This window comes from Myotis yumanensis, unplaced genomic scaffold (genome assembly GCF_028538775.1).
Source record: "Myotis yumanensis isolate MYYU_CA2020_CCGP unplaced genomic scaffold, mMyoYum1.0.hap1 SCAF_4, whole genome shotgun sequence".
In the NCBI taxonomy this organism is placed as follows: Eukaryota; Metazoa; Chordata; class Mammalia; order Chiroptera; family Vespertilionidae; genus Myotis; species Myotis yumanensis.
The window spans coordinates 31,014,011-31,040,709 of NW_027223755.1; the positions used below are offsets into that span (position 1 = coordinate 31,014,011).

A 26,699-nucleotide genomic window follows, 5' to 3' on the forward strand; every position below is an offset into this window, starting at 1 on the left:
TTTGTGTATCCTGGTTTTCATTCCAGTTTTCAGTGAATTCACTACAGCTCTCATGGTGGTTGGTAAATATTAACAAGTATTTAGGGCAAGTTTCATGTACATTGATTTTCTTAAGAAAAAGGATATCAGCATGTAATTTTCCATTAATATACAATTTGCTTTTTATTTCTCTCTTTGCTACCAAAAGGGTTTGATGTAAAATACAAGTCTTAGCAAACAATGAAATAGTTGTAGATTTTTACCACACAACGAAGGGGGAAACCATTGCAGCGAGAATCCTGACTTTTCTTTATATGCTCTGCAAAAAGACTCCTCAGCTTATATTTCTCATACACATTTCATGCACATATAATCTAGAATTTCCCACATTTCTCAATGAATCTGTCAACTGGTAGCCTACTGGCTTCATGTATTTCACAGATGAAACAACGGATCATTATCCCACATGGCTGGCTGGAGAACCTGTACTAAATATTCTTCCACCAGAATCCAGGACCAAAAGAAATTAGCTGTTCATATTTGCATTATTTTATAAGCAAATGCCCCACAGCTTCCCTTGAATGGGAGGTGTTATGTTAAGCCTTGAAAAGGTCAGAAAAAAAAAGTTATCACTGGTCATCTTTTAGATTTAACCATGTGTTAAAGTGAGGATTTGTTTACTCTTCATGCTTCTCATATACTACCATGTGAGGCCAGGACAGAAGCTGTAAATGAAAAATAAAATTCTATCAACCCTTCCTTGGCTTATTTTAATGTTAATAATAGTAATAATACTTCATTATATATATGCTACACATAAGACATGATAAACTTTTCTTTAGTTACTTCTACACTTGTTATAATTAACTAGAGGCCTAGTGCATGAGTTCGTGCACCAGTAGGGTTTCTCAGCCTGGCCTGCGGGATCGGGTTGAAACTGGCTCTCTAACATCCCCCGAGGGGTCCCAGATGGCAAGAGGGCTCAGGCCAGGCCAAGGGACCCCACTGGTGCATGATCAGGGTCGGAGAGGGACGCGGGAAGTTGGCCAGCCGGGGAGGGACCGCAGGAGGGCTTCAGGTGGTGTCCAGCCCATCTCGCTCAGTCCCAATCGGCTGGACCCCAGCAGCAAGCTAACCTACCATAGCGTCTGCCCCCTGGTGGTCAGTGCACATCATAGTGACTAGTCGACCGGTCAACTGTCTGCCCCCTGGTGGTCAGTGCACGTCATAGCGAGCGGTTGAGCGGCCTTAGCATATCATTAGCATATTACGCTTTCATTGGTTGAACGGACGACTGGACACTTAGCATATTAGGCTTTTATTATATAGGATAGACTACATGAAGGGTTTTGAACTTTCCTGAAGTCATGTGGGGGTCAAGATGAATTTTAAGTGGGGTAATGACATGTTCTGATTTGCATTTTTCCAAACACTTCAGCTGTTGTGTGGGAAATGGACCAAACGGTGTAAAAGTATAGGTGATAATGCTTTGGATTAGTAGGAGTAATGCAACCAGTAATATGCCAGGTCCCATGCTAATCACCCTATATAATAAAAGCCTAATGTGCTAAGTGTCCGGTTGGCCATTCAACCAAAGTGTAATATGCTAATGATATGCTAAGGCCGCTCAACAACTCGCTATGACATGCACTGACCACCAGGGGGCAGACTCTCTGACTCATAGGTTAGCTTGCTGCTGGGGTCCGGCTGATCGGGTCTGAGCGAGACAGGCTGGACACGCCGGGGAGCCCTCCCACAGTCCCTTCCTGGCTGGCCAATCTCCTGCATCCCTCCCCGGGCCCGATCGTGCACCAGTGGGGTCCCTCGGCCTGGCCTGCACCCTCTTGCAATCTAGGACCCCTCGGGGGATGTCGAGGCTGGTTTCAGCCCAACGGTGGAATGACCGGTTGCTATGATGCGCACTGACCACCAGAAAGCAGACACTCAATGCAGGAGTTGCCCCCTGGTGGTCAGTGTGCTCCTACAGAGGGAGCGCCGCTCAGCTCACGGTCGGCAAGTGCAGCAGCGGTGGCGGGAGCCTCTCCTGCCTCCACAGCAGCGCTATGGATGTTGGACATCCTCCAAGGGCTCCCAGACTGTGAGAGGGCACAGGCCGGACTGAGGGTCCACCCCCTAGAGGGCACGAATTTCGTGCACTGAGCTTCTAGTGTTATATATATAATCTCAATGAATCTTCACGATAAACTTGTTGGTATTATTGTTCCCATTGTATAGCTAAGGCTACTAAGAATTAGAAAAGTTAGATAAATTGCTCATGGTCACTCAGCTGATAAGTGGTCACACAGCTAATCAGTGGTAAAACCAAATAAAAGTCTGGTTTGCTTAAAACTTAATGTTTTAAAATATACTTTTACTTTTTAATATCCCCCCCGCCATCAGTCTCCTTGAGAGTAGCAACTACAGTTACATATCCCAGCACTTAAACGCTTTCTTTTTTTTTTTTTTAAACGCTTTCTGAATTAAAGATGAATATATTTATATTAAAGTAGTTTGGAAATGTCTACCTGGAAAAATTTTGTAGGTATGAAGCTCTGTATTTATTTAAAATTAGTAATACCAGATTAAAACTCTAAAACTTAGAATTTTTACTAATTATTTATGAACCTTTACATAATTAATCAGAAAGCAAGATTTCACTGTTTCTCACTTAGAAAGAAAAATGTTTAAACTTACTATCTCCCTTCAACAGGTTCAATGTCCAGGCTGTTAACTCCATTGCTGTGGATCCTTTCAACATCTCTGTCTTTGTTTAACTCCAGTCCCAAAACCCTTTAAAAAATATATAAAAATTAAACAAGGGGGGGAAAAGATAAAATTAAACAATAAGAAAATAATTCAAACATAAAAAGTGTCCTTAATCTTACTAAGATTACATATAGTACAAAAATCACAAGTAGGCCCTGGCCAGGTGGCTCAGTTGGTTGGAGCATCATCCCACATGCCCAAAAGGTTACAGGTTCACTCTGATCAGGGCACATACCTAGGTTGTGGGTTCAATCTAGTGTTTCTCACATCCATATTTCTTTCTCTCTCCCTGCTTTCCTATTTCTCCAAAATCAATAAAGACATATCCTTGGGGGGTAGGGGAGACTTAAAAAATGCAAGTAATGCTTAAGTCTCTTTCTACCAGACATCCAAAAATTTTTATGGATTTTTAAAGACCTTACACAAATTTTTATAATACTAACAATTATATGTAAAGAATTTTTCCTGAAATTACTATCTTAAACTTAATATATGTAGGTTTCAAATGTAGGTTTCTATGTTACAAGATCTGTATATTATACCATGTGCTCACTACCCAAGGTCAAATCTTCTGTCACCATATATTAGGACACCCTTAGCCCCTAACCCCTTCCCTCTGGCAACCACCACACTCCTGTTTGTGTTCATGAGTTTCAGTTTTATATCCCACATATGAGTGAAATCATATGGTTCTTAGCTTTTTCTGACTGACTTATTTCCCTTAGCATAATGTTCTCAAGGTCTATCCACGTTGTTACAAATGGTGCTATTTCATCCTTCCTTATGCCTGAGTAGTAGTCCATTGTGTATATGTGGCACATCTTCTTTATCCAGTCCTTTAAACTTAATTTAAAGAGTGTATTTTATTAAATTTTTATTCAGATATTTAGAGACATATTTTCATGAAAATTTAAATTGATGAATTCAGCTGAGGACACCTAGTGGACAAAAGCTTAAATTACAGTATGTTAAATAAATTCCCATGAGTATTTCTTATGCCTTAAGTATAAATATGAGTATGTTTAACTCAACAATTAGGCACACTTAAATAAAGCCAATTAAATATTTATAAATAAAATTAATAATTACTCTCATAAATTAAGATGAATGAAATTTCTGATATTCCATAACTGTAAACTATCATTATTCTGGTCAGGTTATTAAGATTAAATGAGTTAATACATAAAAAGTGCTCATTACAATGCTTAGATATAGTAAGTGCCTAGTGAATATTAACTATTAAAATTTGTCTCAATCTCTTGCATGTTAAAAATAATTTACATTAATTTAACCAGAATGATTTCTAAATTCATTATTGATGAATATGATGCTAATTTATATGAAATGTTTACCCCACCAAATTAATCAGTTTTTTTAAAACAATGCAGTGCTAGAAAAGTTTCAAACTGATATTTTTATGGCAGTTCTGATAATTTAAAGCATTTTGGATATCATTTTAGCAGTACCAAGTTGATTTAAAGATATACATGGCCCTTTGTCTTCTGGAAGACAGTTTAGCCTTAGGTTCACTTGCTACTTCTCTGACCTTGCCCAATAACAGTTAATATTAAAAATCTGCTATTTAATGACACTGTAATCAGTGGTAATAATAAGTGTAGTGGTAATCCTAACTGGCAGATTTCCTGGATAATAGGTTACATTATTAAATGCTTTTCCTGAATTTTAAACTAAGATATAAGTAATTTGCCCAAGGTCATTCATCTAATAATTAGCTGAACTGCATCTGAACTCTGACTTTTTTTTCCTCCAGATCACCATGCTGTCCTGACATTTCTGAACTTCCACCAGAAAATAGTTGCTCCCGTTGAAATTCCATTTCTTCTTAAAATATTTTTCCATTTGATGATTATTCAAATTATGACAGTAATATGTGTTTCTTGTAACAAGTAAAATATCAAACAAACATGTGCCAAGGTAATCAATCATCCCTGCCTTGAGTTCTCTTCTAACAATGAGAAACATGGCTTTCATTATCATTAATGTGTTTATTTACCCGGTCAGTCCCCCCGTATATAACTAATCTCCCATCATAGCTACCATCCCCTTCGCCAACAAGGATGCTACTCGGGAGGCTTGGGCTTTGATTTCTGCTCCCCGAACACCCGTATCGCCTTGAGCTTGTGAGTTCCCACGCTTAGACCACCTCCTCGGGCTCTGAAATATCACTCTGGGCCAACCTCATTCCTGTTTGGAAGCCTACCTCTGCCCAACCTAAAGACTTTAGGACTGAATTGTTTGGGAACTATGAGAGGTTAAAATGAAGGGAAAGTGGGAGGGTAATAAGATAGGGAAACAGTGGTGAGGTGTGTGTGGAAGGTGTGCAAAAAGAAAAAAAAAAAGAGTTAATATAGCAAGTCTGAAACTGCTATCCTTTGAAAGGCTTGCTTGCAAGATTGGCCCTTGCCTGGTTTCTGGGATGGGAATGGTTCACTGGATAAGAACGGTTCGCTGTGCCTAAACTATTTGGAGCAAACAATATGCTTTATGTTGAATACCTGCTTTCCTTCTGGGAGGCTGGCATTTTTATACATTCTAGCTACATGCGTGTACATACACGGAATTTTGGAACAGGCGCCAAAAGAAGAGTAAAGCCGAGTTTGGTAAGTGATAACGCCAGAAAGTGTGAGGCAAGGGTAACACAGCTATTGGTCCAATTTTTAACTGGCCTATTAGAAAAAAGAGTAATGTTTTCTATACCTTCGCGTGGACTCCGCTCTTCGTAGGTGAAGAGGGTCGTCCAATCCGGCTTGTCGCGCCGACAAAAACCCTAGCATCCCGGTCTCCTGCGCAAGTAGGAACCCTGGACGCGGCCATGACAGGGCTCGGGGGCGGGGCTCTAACAACGGAGCCTCCCATTGGTAGAGCCAAGAAGCCATCTAACGAATGGTGAGCGCCGTTACTGGGAGGGCGTGCGGCAAGTGGGAGTTCTCGGGCTGGTGGGCGGGGCGTTCTTGTTACTGTCGCGGTGGATCCGGCTGCAGCTCACGCTGAGGTCCCGGGGGCCGACATGGGTTGGTCTCAGGATTTGTTCCGCACCGTGTGGAGAGCGCTGTCCAAGGAAGTGAAGGAGCTAGTGGGCACAGACCAGTTCGGGAACAAATACTACTATATCCCGGCGTACAAGAACTGGAGAGGTGAGATGACAGCGAGGGCAACGGCGGCGCGATCAGGAACTGGGGGAAAAGTAAGGGCGCCTCGTAAACTAATGCAACGTGCGACACTGTGTTGTCACCTGAGGGGACAGTCCGAGTTCGTTCGCCCCGCCACCCGTTCACCTTGGTGGTTTTCACTGATCGCTTTCGTGCCCGCCGTCCGTGCGCCACAGCCCTTGGTCCGTGCGCCACAGCCCTTGGTCCGTGCGCCGCAGCCTTTGGTCCGCGCGTCCGGCCGGACCCCCGCGAGCTCGGCGCACCCCCGTCTCTCCCCGCGCGGCCGCCACGCGGGCGTCTGACGCCCCAGTGTTGGTTCTTGCCTTTGGGCGACGTAGACGGGGCAAGTCCACGGAGGTCTTTAGCCAAGGTGCTCCGAGCGGCAGAAAAGGGGCCTTTCCTCCTCCGGTGCCCCGCTGGGACCGGCCGGAGCGGTGTAATGGAAGGGGGAGTATCTTAAGCGCCTCTGCTCGCGTCTGTCTGCGCGTTGACCTTCCTTTCAGTAGCTTGGGACTGTCTCCATGCGTCACCTTCCTTACAACCCAAACCCAGCAGACCCATGTCAGTGCACACTGACCGAGTGGAAAAGAGGTCCCGCAAGGCCCCACCTTACCTTTCCTGCCAGTTTTCACCCCAAGGTCCCTTTACAGTAGAGCTCACTTTGCAGTACGAGGCTCTAAATCGTGAGGTTTCTGTATAGAAGTCGTGCGAAGTACTTAGTGAAATGTGAGGAATTAGGGGCGTGCCTGTGCGCTGAAATCCCATCACCTAGCGGTAGTCATAACCTCTTCTGTGGGGTTCCCACACCGCGATGCCAAAGATCTTAGGCTTTGGGGTCAAAAAGGCTTGGTTTAGATTAGAATTTCAGCTTTGGCATCCAAGAGTTGAGGGATCGTGGAGTATTTGTCCTCCACGAGTCTCAGCCTCTTCACTTCAAAGTTAGAGATGATAATAATGACCATTATATTGAGAAGCAGTAAGACTTCCCCCAAATTGTGTTCCATTCATTTCTCATAACTCTTGGCAAAGGGAATTGCTTTTTCCTTCCTCATACAGCACATAGAAAGCGCATTCTGTGATTTGCCACTCAAAATGTTTTGCCTAGCCTTTTTCTGTAACTTAGTTTAATATTTTAGATGTTTCCCTGATGAGCTGCTAGACTCTTTCAGCGAAAGGAATAGCTCTTTAAAAAAAAAAAAAGTCCACGGAGAAGCTTGCGTAGTGAATTCTATGGCAGATTTTAAGCAGAGAGAACGATATTTCTTTTCTATAAGTTATCAGTAACGTTTAAAAATACGCAAAACATCAGATTGACTTGTAATTGAAGTATAATTTACATTCAGTAAATTTTATACTTTTTATGATTTTGTACAGTTTTATGATTCTTGAAAAATACTTAGAGTCATGTAACTATCTATTTCCACAATCAAAATACAGAACAGTTCCTTCACCCACCACCTACCCTCCACTCTGCACCACACCCGGCAAATTCCCTCCTACCCCTTAGTGCTTCATTCCCTCACCCCACACCCAGACCTTGGTAACCATTGATCTGTTTTGTCCCTGTGGTTTTGTCTTTTCTAGAATATCATTTAAATGGAATTATATGGGTGTAGTCTTTTGAATCTAGTTTATTTCACATAGCACAATGCAGTTGAGTTTCATCTTGTGTCAGTTCCTTTTTATTGCTAAATAGTAATTCTGCTCTTACTTTTCCTAATACTGAGCTAAAGCTGATGTTCCCAAAATGAAATTGATTGGCTGGAAAGGCAGAGATAGCAGTGGATAGAAGGTAACAGTGATGCCTGCTGTTTATTTATTTTACATTTTATTTTTTATCCTCACCTGAGAACATGTTTCCTTGGTTGTCCTATAATGGTCTTATTTATTGATTGGTTTGTTTTCTTATTTTTGCAGTTTGTATAAATTGAGCTTCTTTACATTTTGATTGCTGATATGTTTTTAAGCCTCTTGTAATTTATGGGTTCTCTCTTTATGTTGATTCCCCCCTCCCTGCCCAACACACAAACCTCTGCTTTTTTAATTAGTGGATGTTGGAAAAAAGCTACTTCTTTCTTTTTTCAAAAGGTATTGTAAATATATTTTTATTGATTTCAGAGAGGAAGGGAGAGGGAGAGAGAGATAGAAACATCAAAGATGAGAGAGAATCATGGATTGGCTGCCTCCTGCACGCCCCCTACTGGGGATCAAGCCAGCAACCCAGGCATGTGCCCTTGTCCGGAATCAAACTCGGGACCCTTAGTCCCCAGGTTGATGCTCTATCCACTGAGCCAAACCGGCTAGGGCAAAAACTATTTCTTTAAAAAAAAATTGTATTGATTGATTTTAGAGAGGAAAGAAGAGAATGAAACATCAGATTTATGTTTCACTTATTTATGCATTCATTGGTTGATTCTTATATATGCCCTGACTGGGGATCTACAGTCTTGGTATATCAGGGATGATGCTCTAACCAACTGAGGTACCAGAACAGGATGCTACTTGTTTTTTTAAAAAATAATGGCATTAACCCATTCATATTTGTTGTAATAAGTGGTAAACTTAGTGTTACTTTAGTAATCTTGATTTTTATGTTTTTTGTTAATTATGTTCTCTTATTCTTGACTACCCTCCTTAGATGTGTTTTGTGGCACAGCCTCCATTTTATTTGAAATTGGCTATTTTTATCAAGTTAGGTCCGAGTGAATGCTACAGCCTGTGTCTTCCTACAGGGCTCTGATAGAATTTCTCTGGGAGAACTGTACCCATATTTAGGATGCCTTCACTTTCAGCCTCTGCAAATGGGAATCTTAAGTGTCAGTATCAAGTCAGAGTTGTAGTAGCCTTTGAGAAAGGGGGATGGAGCTCGCTGGGATACTTAACACATGCTATTGTTAAGAGTCTTTTGTTTTTCTTTTAACCTTATTTTGTGACATCTTACAAGCAGTTCATATTAGTGATAGCTAGAACTCCCTGTGGGGGCACTGGTGGCATTTCCAAATTCCTTTGACTTGACTCTTACCACTTATTTGCCCTTGCTCTCAGTCCTGCTGCTCTAAGCATAGGATTTTCTCAGTACTTCTTTTTGAGAAACCCATATAGATTCTTTCCAGTATAGCCTGTATGTCTGTGCTGATTCACAGGCCAGTCAGCACTGCTGAGTTTGCCTTCCATCTCATCCTGTATCATTTATTGTTTTTCTCATGTGACAGATACTTATTCAGCACTGCTTTATGCAAAATATATTCATTCCATGTATCTTAGATTTATTGGCCTTAGTTTCTGACCTATTAGTACCGTTATCTGTTTCACAGTTTAGCTATATACCCCCTCATATAGTACTAGAGGCCCGGTACATGGATTCATGCACTGTGGGGGCTGTGGCCTGCGGGGATCGGCCTGCTGTGGGAACGCTGCCCATCCCGGTCAGCCACATGGTGCTCCCACTGTGGGAGTGCACTGACCACCAGGGGGCAGCTCCTGCATTGAGTGTCTGCTCCCTCGTGGTCAGTGTGCATCATAGCAACTGGTCGACCAGTCATTCTGGTCGTTCCACCATTTGGTCGCTGGGCTTTTATATATATAGATAGATTCTTTAGTAAACTCAATAAGATTTGGGAAGCCAAATAACGTAAACATGAATCAGTGGCTATTTTAGACTGAAATTTGCGTATTTAATTTGAAACAAATTAGAAATATATTTTCTTCTCCATTTTGTTCTCAACATAGCCTCCAATCTTTTTAGTAATGCTTACATTAATGAAAGATAGCATACATTCAGTGTGAACTCTGATTATTTCATGTATCTACAACCATATAACTAGGTATTATTATCCTCATCTTAAACATGGGTGATTGTTTCGTTCTGAATACTTAAATGAGAGTCATGTGTACATACCTGGGTACAGAGTAGGTACTCAAAAAATAGCTGTTAAATGAATTGAGATACTTATGGGCCCAGAATTATAAAAATAAAAACAAAAATATTTTTAAAACCACAGGAAATGATAAAGTTGTTTTAGAAAATCTTAAAACAGGTGATTAAGATAAATAGATAAATATTTTAAATTCTCACCTGAGGATATGATTTTATTGATCTTTTTAGAGAGAGAGGAAGGGGAGAGAGAGAGAGAAACATCAATGTGAGAAAGAAACATCGATCGGTTGCCTCCTGTATGTGTCCGGAATAGGAATGGCACACACAGCCTTGGTATGTGTCCTGACCAGGAATTGAACCCACAACCTTTTGGTGTATAGGACCACACTCCAACCAGTTGAGCCACGTGGCCAGGGCAAGGTATATTTTTATTTATGATAAATAGGCCAAATTATTCTTCAGAGACTAAAAGACTCTCATGTCTTTTTCATAACTTCTCTAGTGTGATTCCTATTTGGACTTAGCTTAGTCAGTGACCTTCTAAGTTTAGTTTTATTGCTAGCATCAAACTTCCGTTAAGATACCCAATCTAGTTTTTTTTTTTTCCTTTTAGGATGAACATATTATCTGATAATTCAAAACTTGCATCATCCACTGTTATATGTACTTATTTAGCTGTTTTTGATGATGTCACCTCAACTTATTTGTATTTAGTATTTAAATATACTAAAAACTTTAATAATTTAATATTCAATTAAGACATAGTTATTAAGGCCCTAGCTGGTATGGTTCAGTGGATAGAGCACTGGCCGCAGACTGAAGAGTCCCTGGTTAGATACCTCAGTTGCAGGTTCGATCCCTGGCCCTGGTCCAGGGGTGTGTGAGAAGCAACCAATCAATATGCCTCTCTCACATCGATGTTTCTCTCCCTCTCCCTTCCACTCCCCCTAAAAATCAATGGGAAAATATCCTTGGGTGAGGTTAAGCAAAAAAAACAAAAACAAAAAAAGACATAGTTATTAAGAATTAGACAAATTAAATGGTCAAAATTATTAAGAAGGTGTGTCTTGTTTCAGTGGGTAATTGGAATATTCTGATGCAGCTCGATTGAATGTGATAATCTTAACATTTAGGAAATAATGAAGACATTTTTGATTTTTCCAGCAGGTGGCAGAATTGTTTTAAAAAATGAAGGTTGTTAGATTATTAAATATTTTCTTCAAGCTGATTTCAGAGAGGAATCTTTTTTCTAAAATAATTGAATTTATATATATATTTTCTCCAAATAAACCCTGCCTTATTGCTTTATTACCTGCTAACTTTTAAGACAAGAATTTTAAAATGACACTATGAATTATTTCTAATCAGTAATGCACAATGATGTAAGTGGCAATTGTATTTTAAAGAATTGACCAAAAAATTTAAAAATCATGCATATAATTTTACCAACAGTAAGTAATATACTGTCTTGAGCTTTTAGTGAACATATAATCATCACTATGGACATCATCAAATTGATAGATTATCCTAAAAGATCTTACTATTTTAGCTAAAACATGCCTTCTATTCAGAGGTATCTAAAAAAAGTTGAACTTTCTTTAAAATTTTTTTGGAATATAAAATAATTATAAACTTTTAAAAAATATTTTTTGTATTGATTTCAGAGAGGAAGGGAGAGGGAAAGAGAGAAAGAAATATTAATGATGAAATAGAAACATCGATGGCTACCTCTTATACATCCCACACTGGGGATCGAGCCCACAATCCCAGCATGTGCCCTGACCAAGAATTGAACTGTGACCTCCTGGTTCATAGGTTGATGCTCAATCGCTGAACCACACAGGCTGGGTTAAACTTTTTAAATAGGTTGTGTCAGGATTATCAGAAGGTTGTACTTTTTTCTGATCTTTATTTTAAAATTTCATTTCTTAATAGTGTTTCCTCTCAGACTATTTCAGTTGCTTATTAAATTCCCTTAATTTGTGTGTATGCATGCATGTACTTCAACATTGTATTTTGGTGAAGGATAAATACCAACAAATCCCTGAAGTTTTTGATTGCACTCCTATCTCACACTAGTAGAACCACATCTGTGTCATACCTTCATCCAAGAGAAAAACAGAAGGAGGAAATGTGTTCACAGTCAAGCATGCCAGTCCTTTATACTAGCTTTAAAATGAATTTAAGGAATCTTAATCTTGAATTCTGCCTTTCCCTGCCAAGGAAATATTGGACTTTTAGAGAAGAAATGTGAACTATTAATGAATGGGTGACTAAGCTACGTTATATCTATTTTTAAGTGAGGCTGAAAATATTTCATGTAAGAGAAAATTGGTACTTGTCCTCTTTTGCTTTGAGGATTTCATAATTACTTTACATTGAGAATAGTTATATTAATAACAATAAGAATCCTATATAATAAAAGAGAAACATGCAAATTTACCGTCCCTCTGCTATGCTCAAGCCATGCCCACAAGCCAATCAGGAGTGAGTATGCAAATTAACCCAACTAAGATGGCCACGGAGCTGGAGCGAGCAGGAGGCTTGGGTTGCCCTCGGCGATGGAGGAAGCCAAGCTTCCCACCTGCCCTGGCCGGTCTTGGGCTCCGCTCAAGTCTACAAAGTTTCAATTATAGAAGATAAATAAATCCCAGAAAAAAAGAAGAAAAAAAAAAGGAGATGCTGGGAGCTTGGGTTGCCAGGAGGCATGGCCAGCCTGAAAACGGCCATCAGCCCCTCACCAGGCTGGCCAGGCACCCCAGCAGGACTCCCCCACCCTGAAAGGGGCTATGGGCAGCCTGAAAACGGTCCTCAGCCCCTCACCCAGGTTGGCCAGGCACCCCAGCGGGACCCCCACCCAGATCCGGAACACCCTTCAGGGCAAACCATCCAGGCCCAACCCATGCACCAGGCCTCTATCCTATCTAATAAAAGAGAAACATGGTAATTAGCCGTACCTCCGCTACCCTTCCCATTGGCTAATCAGGGCAATATGCAAATTAAATGCCAGCCAAGATGGTGGCCCGCAGCCAGGCAGCTTGAAGTGAACAGGAGGCTTGCTTGCTTCAGTGACGGAGGAAGCCAACGTTCCCCGCCTGCCGCTGCCGGCCTCTGAGCTTGCAGTTTGAAACATTGTTACAAATATAGAAGCTAAACAAAACCCCAGAAACCTGCTTTCAGCCAGCCAGGATCTCAGAGCTGGAGTTGAAACAATGTTTCGATTATAGAACCCAAACAAACCAGATACCTGCTTTCAGCAGGCGAGGTCTCAGAGCTGGAGCCAAGCCTCAGAGCTAAAGCTGGCCCAGAAGAAAAAAAAAAGAAAAGAAAAAAAGGAGTGGTTGGGAGCTTCAGTCACCCGCCAGCCTGAAAACGGCCCTCAGCCCCTCACCCAGACTGGCCAGGAACCCCAGTGGGGACCCCCAACCTGAAGGGGGTGTGACCAGCTGCAAACAGCCATCATCCCCTCACCCAGGCTGGCCAGGCACCCAAGCGGGACCCTCACCCTGATCCAGGACACCCTTCAGGGCAAACCAGTTGGATCCCACCCGTGCACCAGGCCTCTATCCTATATAGTAAAAGGATAATATGCCTCCCAGCACCGGAATCAGCGGAGCAGCGAGGCCTCCTGGCACCGGGATAAGCGTGACAGGGGGCAGCGCCCAAACCCCCTGATCGCCCCACGGCTCTGTGTGTGACAGGGGGCGGGGCCACAACCTCCCTATCTTCCCTGCTCTGTTCGTGACAGGGGAAGGCGCCCCAACCCCCTGATCAGCCCTGCTCGGTGCCTGATAGGGGGGAGCTCCCCAACCCCTGATCGCCCTGTGGCTCTGTGTGTGACAGGGTGCGGCGCCCCAACCCCCCCCACGGGACCTGCTCTGTGTGTGACGGGGTAGAGCCATAACCTCCCCATCGGCCCTGCCCTGAGTGTGACAGTGGCAGCGCCCCAATGCCCCACTACGGGCCCTGCTCTGTGGGTGATAGAGGGTGGCGCCCCAACCCCCCACCCCACCGGCCCTGCTCTGTGTGTGACGAGGTAGAGCCATAACCTCCCCATCGGCCCTGCCCTGAGTGTGACAGGGGGCGGTGCCCCAACTCCCCTATCGGCCCTACTGTGTGAGTGACAGGGGGGAGCTCCTCAACCCCCTGATCGGCCCTGCTCTGTGCGTGACAGGGTGGAGCTCCCCAACCCCCTGATCGACCCTGCTCTGTGCGTGACAGGGTACGGAGCCCCAACCACCCTGATGGGCTCTGCTCTGTGAGTGACAGGGGGCACAGCCCCAACCCCCTGATCGGCCCTGCTCTGTGCATGACAGGGGGTGGCGCCGCAACCTCCCCATTGACCCTGCCTGAGTGTGACAGGGGGCGGTGCCCCAACCTCCAATCGGCCTTACCCTGAGTGTGACTGAGGGTGGCATCGCAACCTCCCGATCCGCCCTACTCTGTGCATGACGGGGGGCGGCGCCCCAACTCCCCAATCATCCCTGCTCTGAGCCTGACCAGGGGCTGCACCTAGGGATTGGGCCTGCCCTCTGCCACCCGGGAGCAGGCCTAAGCCAGCAGGTCGTTATCTCTCGAGGGGTCCCAGACTGCGAGAGGGCACAGGCCGGGCTAAAGGACCCCCCTTCCCCGCCCCCCCCCGCCCAGTGCACAAATTTTTGTGCACCGGGCCTCTAGTCCTATATAATAAAAGGGTAATATGCAAATGGACTCTAACAAGCAGAATGACTGGGAATGACTGGTCACTATGACACACACTGACCACCAGGGGGCAGATGCTCAATGCAGGAGCTGCCCCCTGGTGGTCAGTGCGCTCCCAGAGGGGCAGCTCTGCTCAGCCACAAGCGAGGCTGATGGCTGCCAGCACAGTGGTGGTGGCAGGATCCTCTCCCGCCTCCTCAGCGCTAAGGATGTCCGACTGCAGCTTAGGCTTGCTCCCTGCTGGCAAGTGGACTTCCCCTTAGGGCTCCTGGGCTGCCAGAGGGATGTCTGACTGCCAGCTTAGGCCTGATCCCATGGGGAACGGGCCTAAGCCAACAGGTGGACATCCCCCAAGGGGTCCCAGACTGCAAGAGGTCACAGGCCGGGCTGAGGGACCCCCCCCGAGTGCACAAATTTTTGTGCACTGGGCCTCTAGTGATAATAATAATTATTAAATACTGTGAATTACACACCGTTCCTTAGACTTGTCATGTTTACTGTATTGGTGGAAGAATTATAACTAATGAGAAAAATAATATATCTAGTGTTGATTTATCAAGGTCGTTTAGTGATGTACTTCATTGGTATTATGTTTGCCTATTTGTATTTCTTTGCATAGAACCCAGTTTCTCTGTGACAATGTAAATCATGTGAAACTATTACTTAGCCCTCTTACTTTTCAAAGTACTGCTCAGTTCAATTCATTTCTGTTGCTATTTGAAGACTTTAAGTGTTGGTCACTCTGCAAGAATTACAAAATTGGGTTGACATGTTTGCTTTTGAGATTTGACAATTGAATGTGCTTAGGTAGAGAATTATTACAGAACCATATTGCAGACTTTACTGTTTGATTGTTAGAATAAATTTCCATTTTTATAAAATTATTTAGGAATGTATACTTTTTTAAAAAAAATTAGTTTTGTAATTTTAACGCTGAAGAAGCTCTTTCTTACCTTTTGTCTTTATTGCCTTCAAGTTCACTGGTGCCTCCATCTTGTTTTTGTTTTTTTTGTTTTTTTTTATAAATAATAGCTTCTTCTTATATTTGAATATGAAACTGCATAGGCAGGATTGAGAGTATTTTATTAGTCAACTGATCAGTTTTTAAAAAAATATATTTTATTGATTTTTTTACAGAGAGGGAGAGGGATAGAGAGTTAGAAACATCGATCAGCTGCCTCCTGCACACCCCCCACTATGTGCCCGCAACCAAGGTACATGCCCTTGACTGGAATCGAACCTGGGACCCTTCAGTCCGCAGGCCGACACTCTACCCACTGAACCAAACCGGTCAGGGCGGTGCCTCCATCTTGTGGTCTAAGTGACCAATTGCACCCTTTGCCAGAGATTCTGATTAAGCTTTTCTTTCTCAGCTGAATATATCATATAAAGTTATTTATTTTCTTTGGTTTGTTTATTAAAAAGCATAACTCTTTTTTTTTAAATTTTCACTCAAGGATATATTTTTATTAATTTTTAGAGAGTGAAAGAAAAACATCCATTGGTTGCCTCCCGTATTCACCCTGACTGGGAATCGAACCCACAACCTACCTATGTGCCCGACCAGGAATCAAACCTTCCACTTCTTGGTATATAGGACGGCGCTCCAACCAACTGAGCCACCCAGCCAGGCCTAAAAAGCATAACTCTTATTAAACAAACATTGATCTAGTCTTTCCAGCAGGGCTTTTCTGTGAAAATCATCTTCTGTCTTTTCTATTTATTTTCTCTTTCCCTCTTCATTGTCTGCTCATTCTCAGAGAACAAAATGTACTCAAAAGAGACCATTTAAAGTGACCTGTTTAAAGATGAAGTATCTAGAAAAAGAGCTAGTTTGATGGTGATAGTGGTAGTAGTGTGTGTGTGTGTGTGTGTGTGTGTGTGTGTGTTTATGAGAGGGAGGAGTTTGATTAGCCCTTTATGTTGAAACCTGAAACCTGAGATCTTAAAAAAAATTACTGTATAATTTCAACTATAAGCTAATTAATAGAATTGAGAATTAAATAATGATCTTTACATAGTTTTTCTGACAAAATTATAGCACAATATGACACCCTTTATTTCATATTTCTTTCTTTCTATGGGATTAATAAAAGTATTCTTTTTGCAAAATTGAGGGCTTAATCATATTTCCTAAGGATTTTTATTAACCTTTGCCAAATATTCTATTCATTATCCTTTGAATCTTCTTTCATGTTCTAATCCTTATTGGTCTATGCTGGCTACCTCAATTAGAAATTATTTTCTTATAATTTTATATTGCTTTCATAGACTTCATGAAAGCATATTTTGCAGCATTTGCAATTTCACTTTGTGTTCAAATAATGCTATATTTGTAAAATATGTCCCCATTGTGTTATAGGTGATTGCTTTTGTAGCTGTTTCTCTGACTGTTACCCTGGACATTATCTGGATTGTAGCAGGTGTTTAAGAAAGCTTGTTTATCTATTTGACTGATAGTTGTTGAGTACCCACTGTGTGTCAGGTATAGTTCCAGACATGACATATACCAATAAATAGAATATGCAAAGACCCATGCCCTTTTTGAGTTTGCATTGTAACTAAGGGAGTCAGATGATAAAAAATATATATACATAAATAGAAACTTACATAATTGTCACAGTATAGTAAATTCTAAGGGAAAAAGAAAATTAAGTCAGAGTAAAGGAATCAGGAGTACTGGAAGTAGGGGCTGGGGTGAAATTTTTAATGGGATGGTTAGGGTAGTTTGGTTTAGATGGTAACATTTTGAACAAACCTAGAGGAAGTGAGGAAGTTAGTCAAGTGGATATCTGGAGCAAGAGTGCCCCCCAGTCAGAGGGAATAGCAATGCAAGTGAGCATTTACTCTGAATGAAATGGGAGTTGGTGCCTACCATATACTAGATATTTAGTTAGTGTTTGTTAAATTGAAAGAAAGAGACTCCACAGGGGTAGACTTTGGCTTACCTTACCTCATTTCCTTACTTGCAGTGCTTCTGCTGCTTCTCTCTCTTAAGCAGCAGAGCAAAAAAAAGTAGTCCCTGCAGAATATGAAAGCCCTTGAGGTGGTTTCACATTAAACCTAAAAGATTTCCTTGTAATTTCACCTCTAAAATTTGATTTTCTTTTTCTAAAATGTTGTTTCTGAAGTCTTTGAAATTGAACCTACATTGGTCCAACTAGTACCTTTTTAAAAAATCAGATATATTGTTTTATGCCTATGTGTTATCTAGGGAGACAGTTCACCGAAAGTAGGACCACCTTCTGCCATTTTCACTCATCTCTTTAATAGTTATTGAATATCATGTATGTGCCAGGCACACTAGAAGTGTGTGTGTATATTTAAGATTATTTTTTAGAAATGTCATTTCCACAAATTACTCTCCTTTAGATACTAAGATCTAGTTTGTAATAAAATATTTTAAGTGCTATAGTAAATACACTTAACAGTACAATTAAGTATAAGCATCCTATTTAATAAAAGAATAATATGCAAATTAATCATCACTCCACGACAAAGATGGCGGCACCCATAGCAGCCAGGGCAGGACACTGTCGGCGTCATCCGGCAATGTGAGCCCAGCAGGCAAGCACGGCCCACAGGCAGCACCCAGCAGGGCCTGCTTGGCCGTCGCCGCGGCGACCCGGGCACTTCAGCCTGTAGGCAGCACCCAGCAGGGTCTGTTTGGCCATTGCCGCAGTGACCAACGAGCAGGCAAGCACGCCCACAAACAACACCCAGCAGGGCCTGCTTGCCCATCGCCATGGTGTGGAGCAGGCAGGCCCCGCAGAGAGCAGAGAACCAGGGGGAGTGGGCCCAAGCCGTCAGTAGGACATCCCCTGAGGGCTCCCTGATTGGAGAGTGTACAGGTCGGGCTGAGGGACCCCCCCCCCCCCCCGCCCGTGCACGAATTTCATGCACCGGGTCTCTAGTTTTAAAATGAAAAATACTTTTCCTCAAAAATTGGAAACTAATATATATTATAATTGAAGGTCAAAAATACTTGATCTTCAATACAAGAATACCAAAGTACTCCTGCCCGCAAGACTTCTTTTGACCACTCAACCATCTGTACCAAAGAAAAGTGGTTGCTGGTAAGACAGCACCCTCATTTCTAAATTCATTTTTTTGTTGTTGTTAATCCTCACCTGAGGGTATTTTTTTCATTGATTTTTAGACAGAGTAGAAGGGAGGGAGGGAGGGAGGGAGGGAGGGAAGGAAGAGAGAGAGAGAGAGAGAGAGAGAGAGAGGAACATCAATGTGAGAGAGACACATCAATTGGTGGCCTCCTGCACATGCCTGGGGGCCAGGGATTGAACCTGCAACCCAGGTACATGCCCTTGACAGGGAATCGAACCCTTGACCCTTTGGTCCGAGGGTCAATGCTCTACTACTGAGCCACACTCATTAGGGCTCTAAATTCATTTTTAATAGAGCCATCTTTTTCCTTCATAACTCTTATAAAGGTATCTTCCCCCTCTGAATCTTAAATTTACTTGCTTGACCTTTAAGTTTTCCATGTGAGAGCACTGACTTTGCATTTGTAGTTTTCCAATGAGCAACATAATTTATATTAAAAAGTATTTCTAATTAAAATAATTCCACATTTTTTCCTCTTTGTTAAAACTAAAGTTACTCTGCTAGAAAATTAAAATGTTTTTACTTTGATTTTTTTTTATTATATCAGAAACAACATGACCAGCTTGAAGAAGATAAAGAAATCATTAAGTCATTTAAATTTTTAACCTCATTTGTCTCTGTGTATGTACATATGTGTATCTTTAAGTTATTTTCCTCCCAAATATGAATTATAAATAGAGGGTCTTTGAATGATTATTTTTTTCAACTATAGATGAGACAACTGAGATTATTACTGTCCCAAATCTCCTAAAAACTCAAGCTATACTTTCCCAGTGTAGTTTAACAAAAATGATCTTTAAAGTGATTTTTTAGCATGCTACTTTTTATTAGTATGCACTACACAATAAATACCTTACTCTTATTTTATACCAATTGAACTTTCTTTAGTACTGTATTACTTTATTTTGTACTTGTTTTTCTTTTGAAAGTAATCTTCTATTTGTCAGAATCAAATCAAGCTTTATAGCTAGTACACAAAACTATGAAAGCAGCAAGGTTCATAATGGAAGTATTGACACATACCTATAATAGTAGCCCAATACTGTGTTATAACTGTGACACATGTTCATCAACACAAAGTTTTGGTGAGTCTCTTTTGAAACTCATAAATAAAAGTCTGTCTGACCGTGTTGTGCAATATTCTTATAACTGTGTATGACCTCACTAAGATGTTTTCATTTAAGCAGGATGTCCAAATGAGGAAAATAACTGAATCAGAAATACTGTAAAAACAATTGGTTAAATTATAAGAAAGGTAAATGGGTCAAAGCCAATGTCAGATTTTAGTCAGCTATTTAACCATTTGTCTAGTTCAAATTAGGTATGATGAAAAGACTGCTAACATTGGAGTTAAACACTTAATTGAACTCTATTTGGATGACTTACTTTTGAATTATAAACTGGAAGATAAATTTGATAAACTGTCGGTGACATTAGAGTGTAATTAGAAAATTAAAGAATTAAACATTATTTACAACTAATAAAATTTCCTTTTTCTTTTTGAATCATCTTAATGTCTACCATTTTACATCCAATAGCAAATAAAATCTTTTCAGGATCTCCCTTTCTATTTTTACTTTTATTGTGCATGGATTCCCTCCTCTTTATATTTTTAAATTAAATACTGAGCAAGAACAAAAATTCTTAAATAAATAAAATAGGAGCCTCTAAATGGGGTATTATCATCTTGGAGACCAGCTTATTAATGGGCCACCTGCGAAATGGCCTGCTAAATTATTGGCAACCAAGTACTTAATGTGATTCTTAGCCAATAAGTGATACCCACATATTTCTTTTTGGGGAATAGAAAATAGTCAAAATTTTAAATCTGGGAGTCTCAGAAATGAGTCTGGGTCAAGTTTGGAGCCAGCAAGATTAAATTTGTAGTTAATGCTTAAATCGTTGAAAAGGTAGCAAATTCAGGAACATTTTGGGCAATTATAATTTTGTATGAATGAATAAATAAACCTACAAATCTAAAGCTTTACTTTTATTAAGGACAATTATAATCGTTAATATTTACCATATCCTTTAAGAAACTAATACTGAAGGGACAAAAAAATTCAATGATCACTTTCTCTTCTTTCTAGTATGTATAATTTTGGAGGATAATTCTTTTATATCTATTTCTGAAAATTATGAAATAAGATGTGAAAACTCCAAATTGTTTCAGCAATAAGAAATTATTGCTGTTTTGGAACTATAGTAGCTTGACCTTTAAAAAATGTTCCCTTTGTTTAATAAATATGTGGAATAGACTTATAAAATTTTATTTGCTCTCAAGATGCTGAAAACATATTTTTTTCCTATGAGTAAGCATGAATGTTAGAATCAGAGACTTTGCAAAGGCTTTGGCTATTGAGTAAACCATAAAAATGTTACAGAGGTTTGAGTCATGTGCTCCCTCCAAAGTGAAAGATATTGTTACTTAACCCTAATCTATGTGATCATACTTTCTTTCTGCAAAAATCCAATTTTTCTCTCCTATTAGTATTCCACACAGTAGGTGATACCTTTCTCTGGGTTCCTTCCCATAGTATAACCTAACTGGAAAATTCCTTACCAAACCTTCATAAGCCACTTAATTTTTTGGCTAGATAAATTATTGTTAAATGGGATTTTTAAGTATAGGAGACCCATTGTAGTCAGATTTGTGATTTAAAATTTTGAATATTTGCCCTAACCGGTTTGGCTCAGTGGATAGAGCGTCAGCCTGCAGACTGAAAGGTCCCAGGTTCGATTCTGATCAAGGGCATGTACCTTGGTTGCAGGCACATCCCCAGTAGGAGGTGTGCAGGAGGCAGCTGATCGATGTTTCTAACTATCCCTCTCCCTTCCTCTCTGTAAAATATCAATAAAATATATTTTTTAAAATTTTGAATATTTGAGTGCACTGTATCAACTCATGTTTTCAGCATAAATGAAATACATGATTTTTTTTTCTTTTTTGGCTGGATTTTTGATAGGAAAAATAAAAAATGTTAGAAGACAACAGGATAGAAAAAATTAAAATTGTTATAAATGATTGCTAAAGAATATTATGAAATCTTCATAGTATTGAAGGATCTAATGCTTAATTAAGAGTATGTAACTTGTCAGTATTAAAAATATGTTAATCATTTGTCCCCCCAAAAAAAGACAGATAAAGAGATTAAAAGAGCTTGTCTCTAGTGCTCCTTTTCATTGAGAGGTGAGTAGATTTAATGTTCATTTGCCACATATGGTTTCATAAATAGCACTCCAGCTTTTCTCTGCCCCATCTGAAGCTTTCCACTTAGAGAAGTAAATGCTGCCTCCCATCAGACCTGCCAGAATTTTGGTCTATAATGTTTGTTCAAAGGTTTTCTTTCATCACTTTCTAAACCATAGTTAGAAATGCTTTATTCATATACTAGAGGCTCGGTGTATGACATTTGTACACAGGTAGGGTCCCTAGGCCTGGCCGGCGATCAGGGCCGATCAGGGCCTTTAGCTGCTGGTCAGGCCCTTCCTTTCCCTGGCTGCCGGCCGCCAACCGCCGGCCAGGGCCTTCCTTCATTCCACGCCGTCCCCTGGTGGTCAGCACACATCATAGCGAGCGATTGAACTCCTGGTCTCCTGGTTGAACTCCTGAGGGGACACTTTGCATATTAGCCTTTTATATATATAGATTAGTTTATTTCATGTTTAATGTCAGTAAATGACATGCTGAAATTATGTTTGTTAAGACAACATACAGAATCAAAATAAGAATCATAAATATCAATTGATACTTGGTAATGTAATGCAATTAGAAATAGACTTAACCTGATGTGAAAATATACTACTTCCTTCAGGTTAGCCCTTTCGCTCTCTTTCTGCCCTCATTTAAGAAGGCCTCTATCTGCTGTCTTGCCCTGTGAATTAGAAATTTTCACCTGGTTCCTTGGTTATGTTCCATCAGCCTCTTCTGTTAGTCTCATGACCCTTGACCACTAGAAATAAAACACCTGATTACATTAAATGTTTTGTGAAATCTTTGTTTTAGGTTACCTATTAAATTAAACCTGTGCTCATCTACACTAATAAAAGAGAAACATGGTAATTAGCGTACGACCGCTACCCTTTTCATTGGCTAATCAGTGAGTATATGCAAATTAACTGTCAGCCAAGATGGCGGCCGGCAGCCAGGCAGCTGGAAGCGAACATGAGGCTTGCTTGCTCCAGGGACTGCAGACTCCAACGTTCCCCGCCTGCACTGCCGGCCTCTGAGCTGGCAGTTTGAAACTTTGTAACAAATATAGAAGCTAAACAAAACCGCAGGGATCTCAGAGCTGGAGTTATACATTGTTTCGATTATAGAATGCAAACAAACCAGCAGCGGAAGCCTCAGAGCTAGAGCCAGAGCTAAAGCTGGCCCAGAATAAATAAAAAAAAAAGAAAAAAAGGAGCGGTTGGGAGCTTCAGTCAATCGCCAGCCTTAAGGCAGCCCTCAGCCCCTCACCCAGACTGTCCAGGCACCCCAGTGGGGACCCCCACCCTGAAGAGCATGTGACCAGCTGCAAACAGCCATCATCCCCTCATCCAGGCTGGCCAGGCACCCCAGTGGGGACCCCCACCCTGATCCAGGACACCCTGAAGGGCAAACCAGCCGGCCCCCAGGCCTCTATCCTATATAGTAAAAGGGTAATATGCCTCCCAGCACCGGGATCAGCGGAGCAGCGAGGCCTCCTGGCACCGGATCAGCGTGACAGGGGGAAGAGCCCAAACCCCCTGATCGCCCTGCGGCTCTGTGTGTGACAGGGTGCGGCATCCCAACCCCCTGATCGGCCCTGCTCTGTGTGTGACAGGGTGTGGTGCCCCAACCCCCACCCCCACCCCCCCACAGGCCCTGCTCTGTGTGTGACAGGGTAGAGCCATAACCTCCCCATTGGCCCTGCCCTGAGTGTGACAGTGGCGGCGCCCCAACCCCCTGATCGGCCCTGCTCTGTGGGTGATAGAGGGCAGCGCCCCAACCCCCCCCCCCCCCCGATGGGCCCTGCTCTGTGTGTGATGGGGTAGAGCCATAACCTCCCCATTGGCCCTGCCCTGAGTGTGACAGTGGCGGTGCCCCAACCCCCTGATCCGCCCTGCTCTGTGTGTGACAGGGGGCAGTGCCCTAACTCCCCTATCGGCCCTACTCTGTGAGTGACAGGGGGGAGCTCCTCAACCCCCTGATGGGCCCTGCTCTGTGCATGACAGGGGGGAGCTCCCCAACCCCTTGATGGGCCCTGCTCTGTGCATAACACGGGGGAGCTCCCCAACCCCCTGATGGGCCCTGCTCTGTGCATAACACGGGGGAGCTCCCCAACCCCCTGATGGGCCCTGCGCTGTGCATGACAGGGGGCAGCGCCCAACCCCCTGATTGGCCCTGCTCTGTGCGTGACAGGGTACGGAGCCCCAACCCCCCTGATGGGCCCTGCTCTGTGAGTGACAGGGGGCAGCGCCCCAACCCCCTTATCGGCCCTGCTCTGTGAGTGACAGGGGGCAGCGCCCAACCCCCTGATTGGCCCTGCTCTGTGCGTGACAGGGGGTGGCGCCGCAACCTCCCCATCGACCCTGCCTTGAGTGTGACAGGGGCCGGTGCCCCAACCCCCCAATCAGCCCCACCCTGAGCGTGACTGAGGGTGGCATCGCAACCTCCCAATCCGCCCTGCTCTGTGCATGACAGGGGGCGGCGCCCCAACTCCCCAATCGGCCCTGCTCTGAGCCTGACCAGGAGCTGCACCTAGGGATTGGGCGTGCCCTCTGCCACCCGGGAGCAGGCCTAAGCCAGCAGGTCGTTATCTCTCGAGGGGTCCCAGACTGCGAGAGGGCACAGGGCGGGCTGAGGGACCCCCCCCCCCCTTCCCCCCTGAGTGCACAAATTTTTGTGCACCGGGCCTCTAGTCCTATATAATAAAAGGGCAATATGCAAATAGACCAAATGGCAGAATAACCGAACAACCAATCAAAGTGTAATATGCTAATGATATGCTAAGGCTGCTCAACCGCTCGCTATGACGTGCACTGACCACCAGGGGGCAGACAGATGACTGGTTGACCAGTCACTGTGACGTAAACTCAGCTTTAAGAAGGAATGAAGTACTGACACATGACCAGGGGATAGATGCTCCGACTGGTAGGTTAGCTTGCTGCTGGGGTCTGGCTGATTGGGACTGAGCAAGAAGGGCCAGACATGCCCTGGAGCCCTCCCACAGCCCCTCCCTGGCCCGATCGTGCACCTGTGGGGTCCCTCAGCCTGGCCCGTGCCCTCTTGCAATCTGGAACCCATGGGGATTTCAGAGAGCCAGTTTCAGCCCGATCCCGCAGGCTACTCCCCTTGGGAGGGTGCCAGACACAGAGCTCATGGCTGGTGAGCGCTGCTGCGGCAGTGCAAGCCTCTCCCAATCAGGACTGATTGGGCGCGAGCCCGCAGCAGGCACAGTGGGGCTGGGATGAGCAGGATTGGCAGGTAGGAGCTGTAGGCAGCATTCAACTGCAGTTTTTGGCCTGATCCCTGCAGGCCACACAGAGGGACCCCACCTGTGCTCAAATTAGTGCACTGGGCCCCTAGTCTATGTATACAAAAGCCTAAGCAACAGTTCAACCGGTAGCTATGATGCACACTGACCACCAGGGGGCAGACACTCAAGGCACAGGCATGGAAACATGGAACAGAATGATGAATCTCAGAGGGAAGAGGGAGAGGGGAAGGCAGGAAGAGATTAACCAAAGATCTTATATGCATACTAGAGGCCCGGTGCACGGATTCGTGCAACTGTGAGTTCCCTCTCCCTACCCTGTGGGGATCAGGCCTAAACTGGCAGTCTGACATTCCCCGAGGGGGTGTCCTGGATTGCAAGAGGGTGCCACCAGGCCAAGGGAACCCACCAGTGCACGGATGGGCTTCTAGTCTATACATACAAATATATATACATACACACACACACACACACACACACATACACACACTGAGTGTCCAGATTATTATGACCACCTGACGTTTGTAGGCAAATTAGCTATAATTTCGCGCTGAAGTTGCTAGAGGGCCAGACCATTATAAATAGAGAAGCAGGCTGTTTACCACGACAGTAGAAGTGATTTTTTTCTGAAGATATAGGTAAACAATGTGATTTAACAGCCTTTGAACGTGGGATGATGAGTGGCCAGATTATTATGACCACCCCATCAGTACTTCGTTGGGCCACCTTTTGCCTTCAGTACTGCAGCGATTGTTCTTGCCATTGACTCCACAAGATATTGAAAGATGATGCGAGGAATCTGACACCATGCCTGATGAGTAGCACTACCCAGTTCTGTGAGATTTGATGGTTGTGGAACCAGCTGCCTGATGGCTCTTTTAACTTTGTCCCACAAATGTTCAATTGGATTGAGATCTGGTGATTGTGGGGGCCACCTAAGCAAGGTAAAGCCTCCCTCATGTTCTTGAAACCACTCCTGCACAATAAGAGCACTGTGGCATGGTGCATTGTCTTGTTGGAAGAAGCCATCTCCATTGGGATACGCCTGATCAGCAACGATACTTAGGTATGTTGTGCTATTCAGTCAGATGTTGTTCCACACGAATTAAAGGGCCCAAATCATGCCAGGAAAACATGCTCCAAACCATAACACTGCCCCCACCAGCTTGAAGGGTTGTACTCATACATGTGGGGTGCATGCTTTCATGCTGTTTCCACCAAATTCTCACTCTGCCATCTGCATGATGCAACTGGAAACATGATTCATCAGACCACATGACTTTTTTTCCAATACTTGACTGTCCAATCCTTGTGTTCCTGTGCGAATTGGAGACGTTTTATCTTGGTAACTGCAGACAGCAAAGGTGTTCGAACAGGCCTTCAGCTTCCATATCCCATATGATGCAGTGTACGGCTAATTTGCCTACAGACATCAGGTGGTCATAATAATCTGGCCACTCAGTGTGTCAGTGTGTGTGTATGTGTGTGTGTGTGTGTGTGTGTGTGTGTGTATATATATATATATATACATATATATATATATATATGCCTAAGCGACCATTACGACCGGTCGACCAAATGACCAGTCGACTGGTCGCTGTGACGCACACTGACCGTCAGGGG

At 43.1% G+C, this 26,699-nt stretch overlaps 2 protein-coding genes across 3 annotated transcripts in view; one reads left to right on the plus strand and one right to left on the minus strand.

The window, feature by feature from the left end:
• Positions 1-5,582, minus strand: part of ERCC8 (ERCC excision repair 8, CSA ubiquitin ligase complex subunit) — a 36,616-nt gene extending 31,034 nt beyond the window's left edge. Inside the window, exons 1-3 of one of the 2 annotated variants that reach the window (XM_070412024.1) lie at positions 5,464-5,582; positions 2,674-2,769; positions 684-704 (exon numbers count right to left, since the gene is read on the minus strand). In XM_070412024.1, coding sequence (XP_070268125.1) covers positions 684-704; positions 2,674-2,769; positions 5,464-5,540 — 194 coding nt within the window. In that variant the 5' untranslated portion in view covers positions 5,541-5,582. The remainder of the gene's footprint in view (positions 1-683; positions 705-2,673; positions 2,770-5,463) is intronic. The other variant, XM_070412025.1, reaches the window with a different exon arrangement.
• A 140-nt stretch (positions 5,583-5,722) lies between these two features.
• NDUFAF2 (NADH:ubiquinone oxidoreductase complex assembly factor 2) overlaps positions 5,723-26,699 on the plus strand; it is a 112,732-nt gene continuing 91,755 nt past the window's right edge. The window contains exon 1 of the mRNA XM_070412027.1: positions 5,723-5,900. Coding sequence (XP_070268128.1) covers positions 5,774-5,900 — 127 coding nt within the window. The 5' untranslated portion in view covers positions 5,723-5,773. The remainder of the gene's footprint in view (positions 5,901-26,699) is intronic.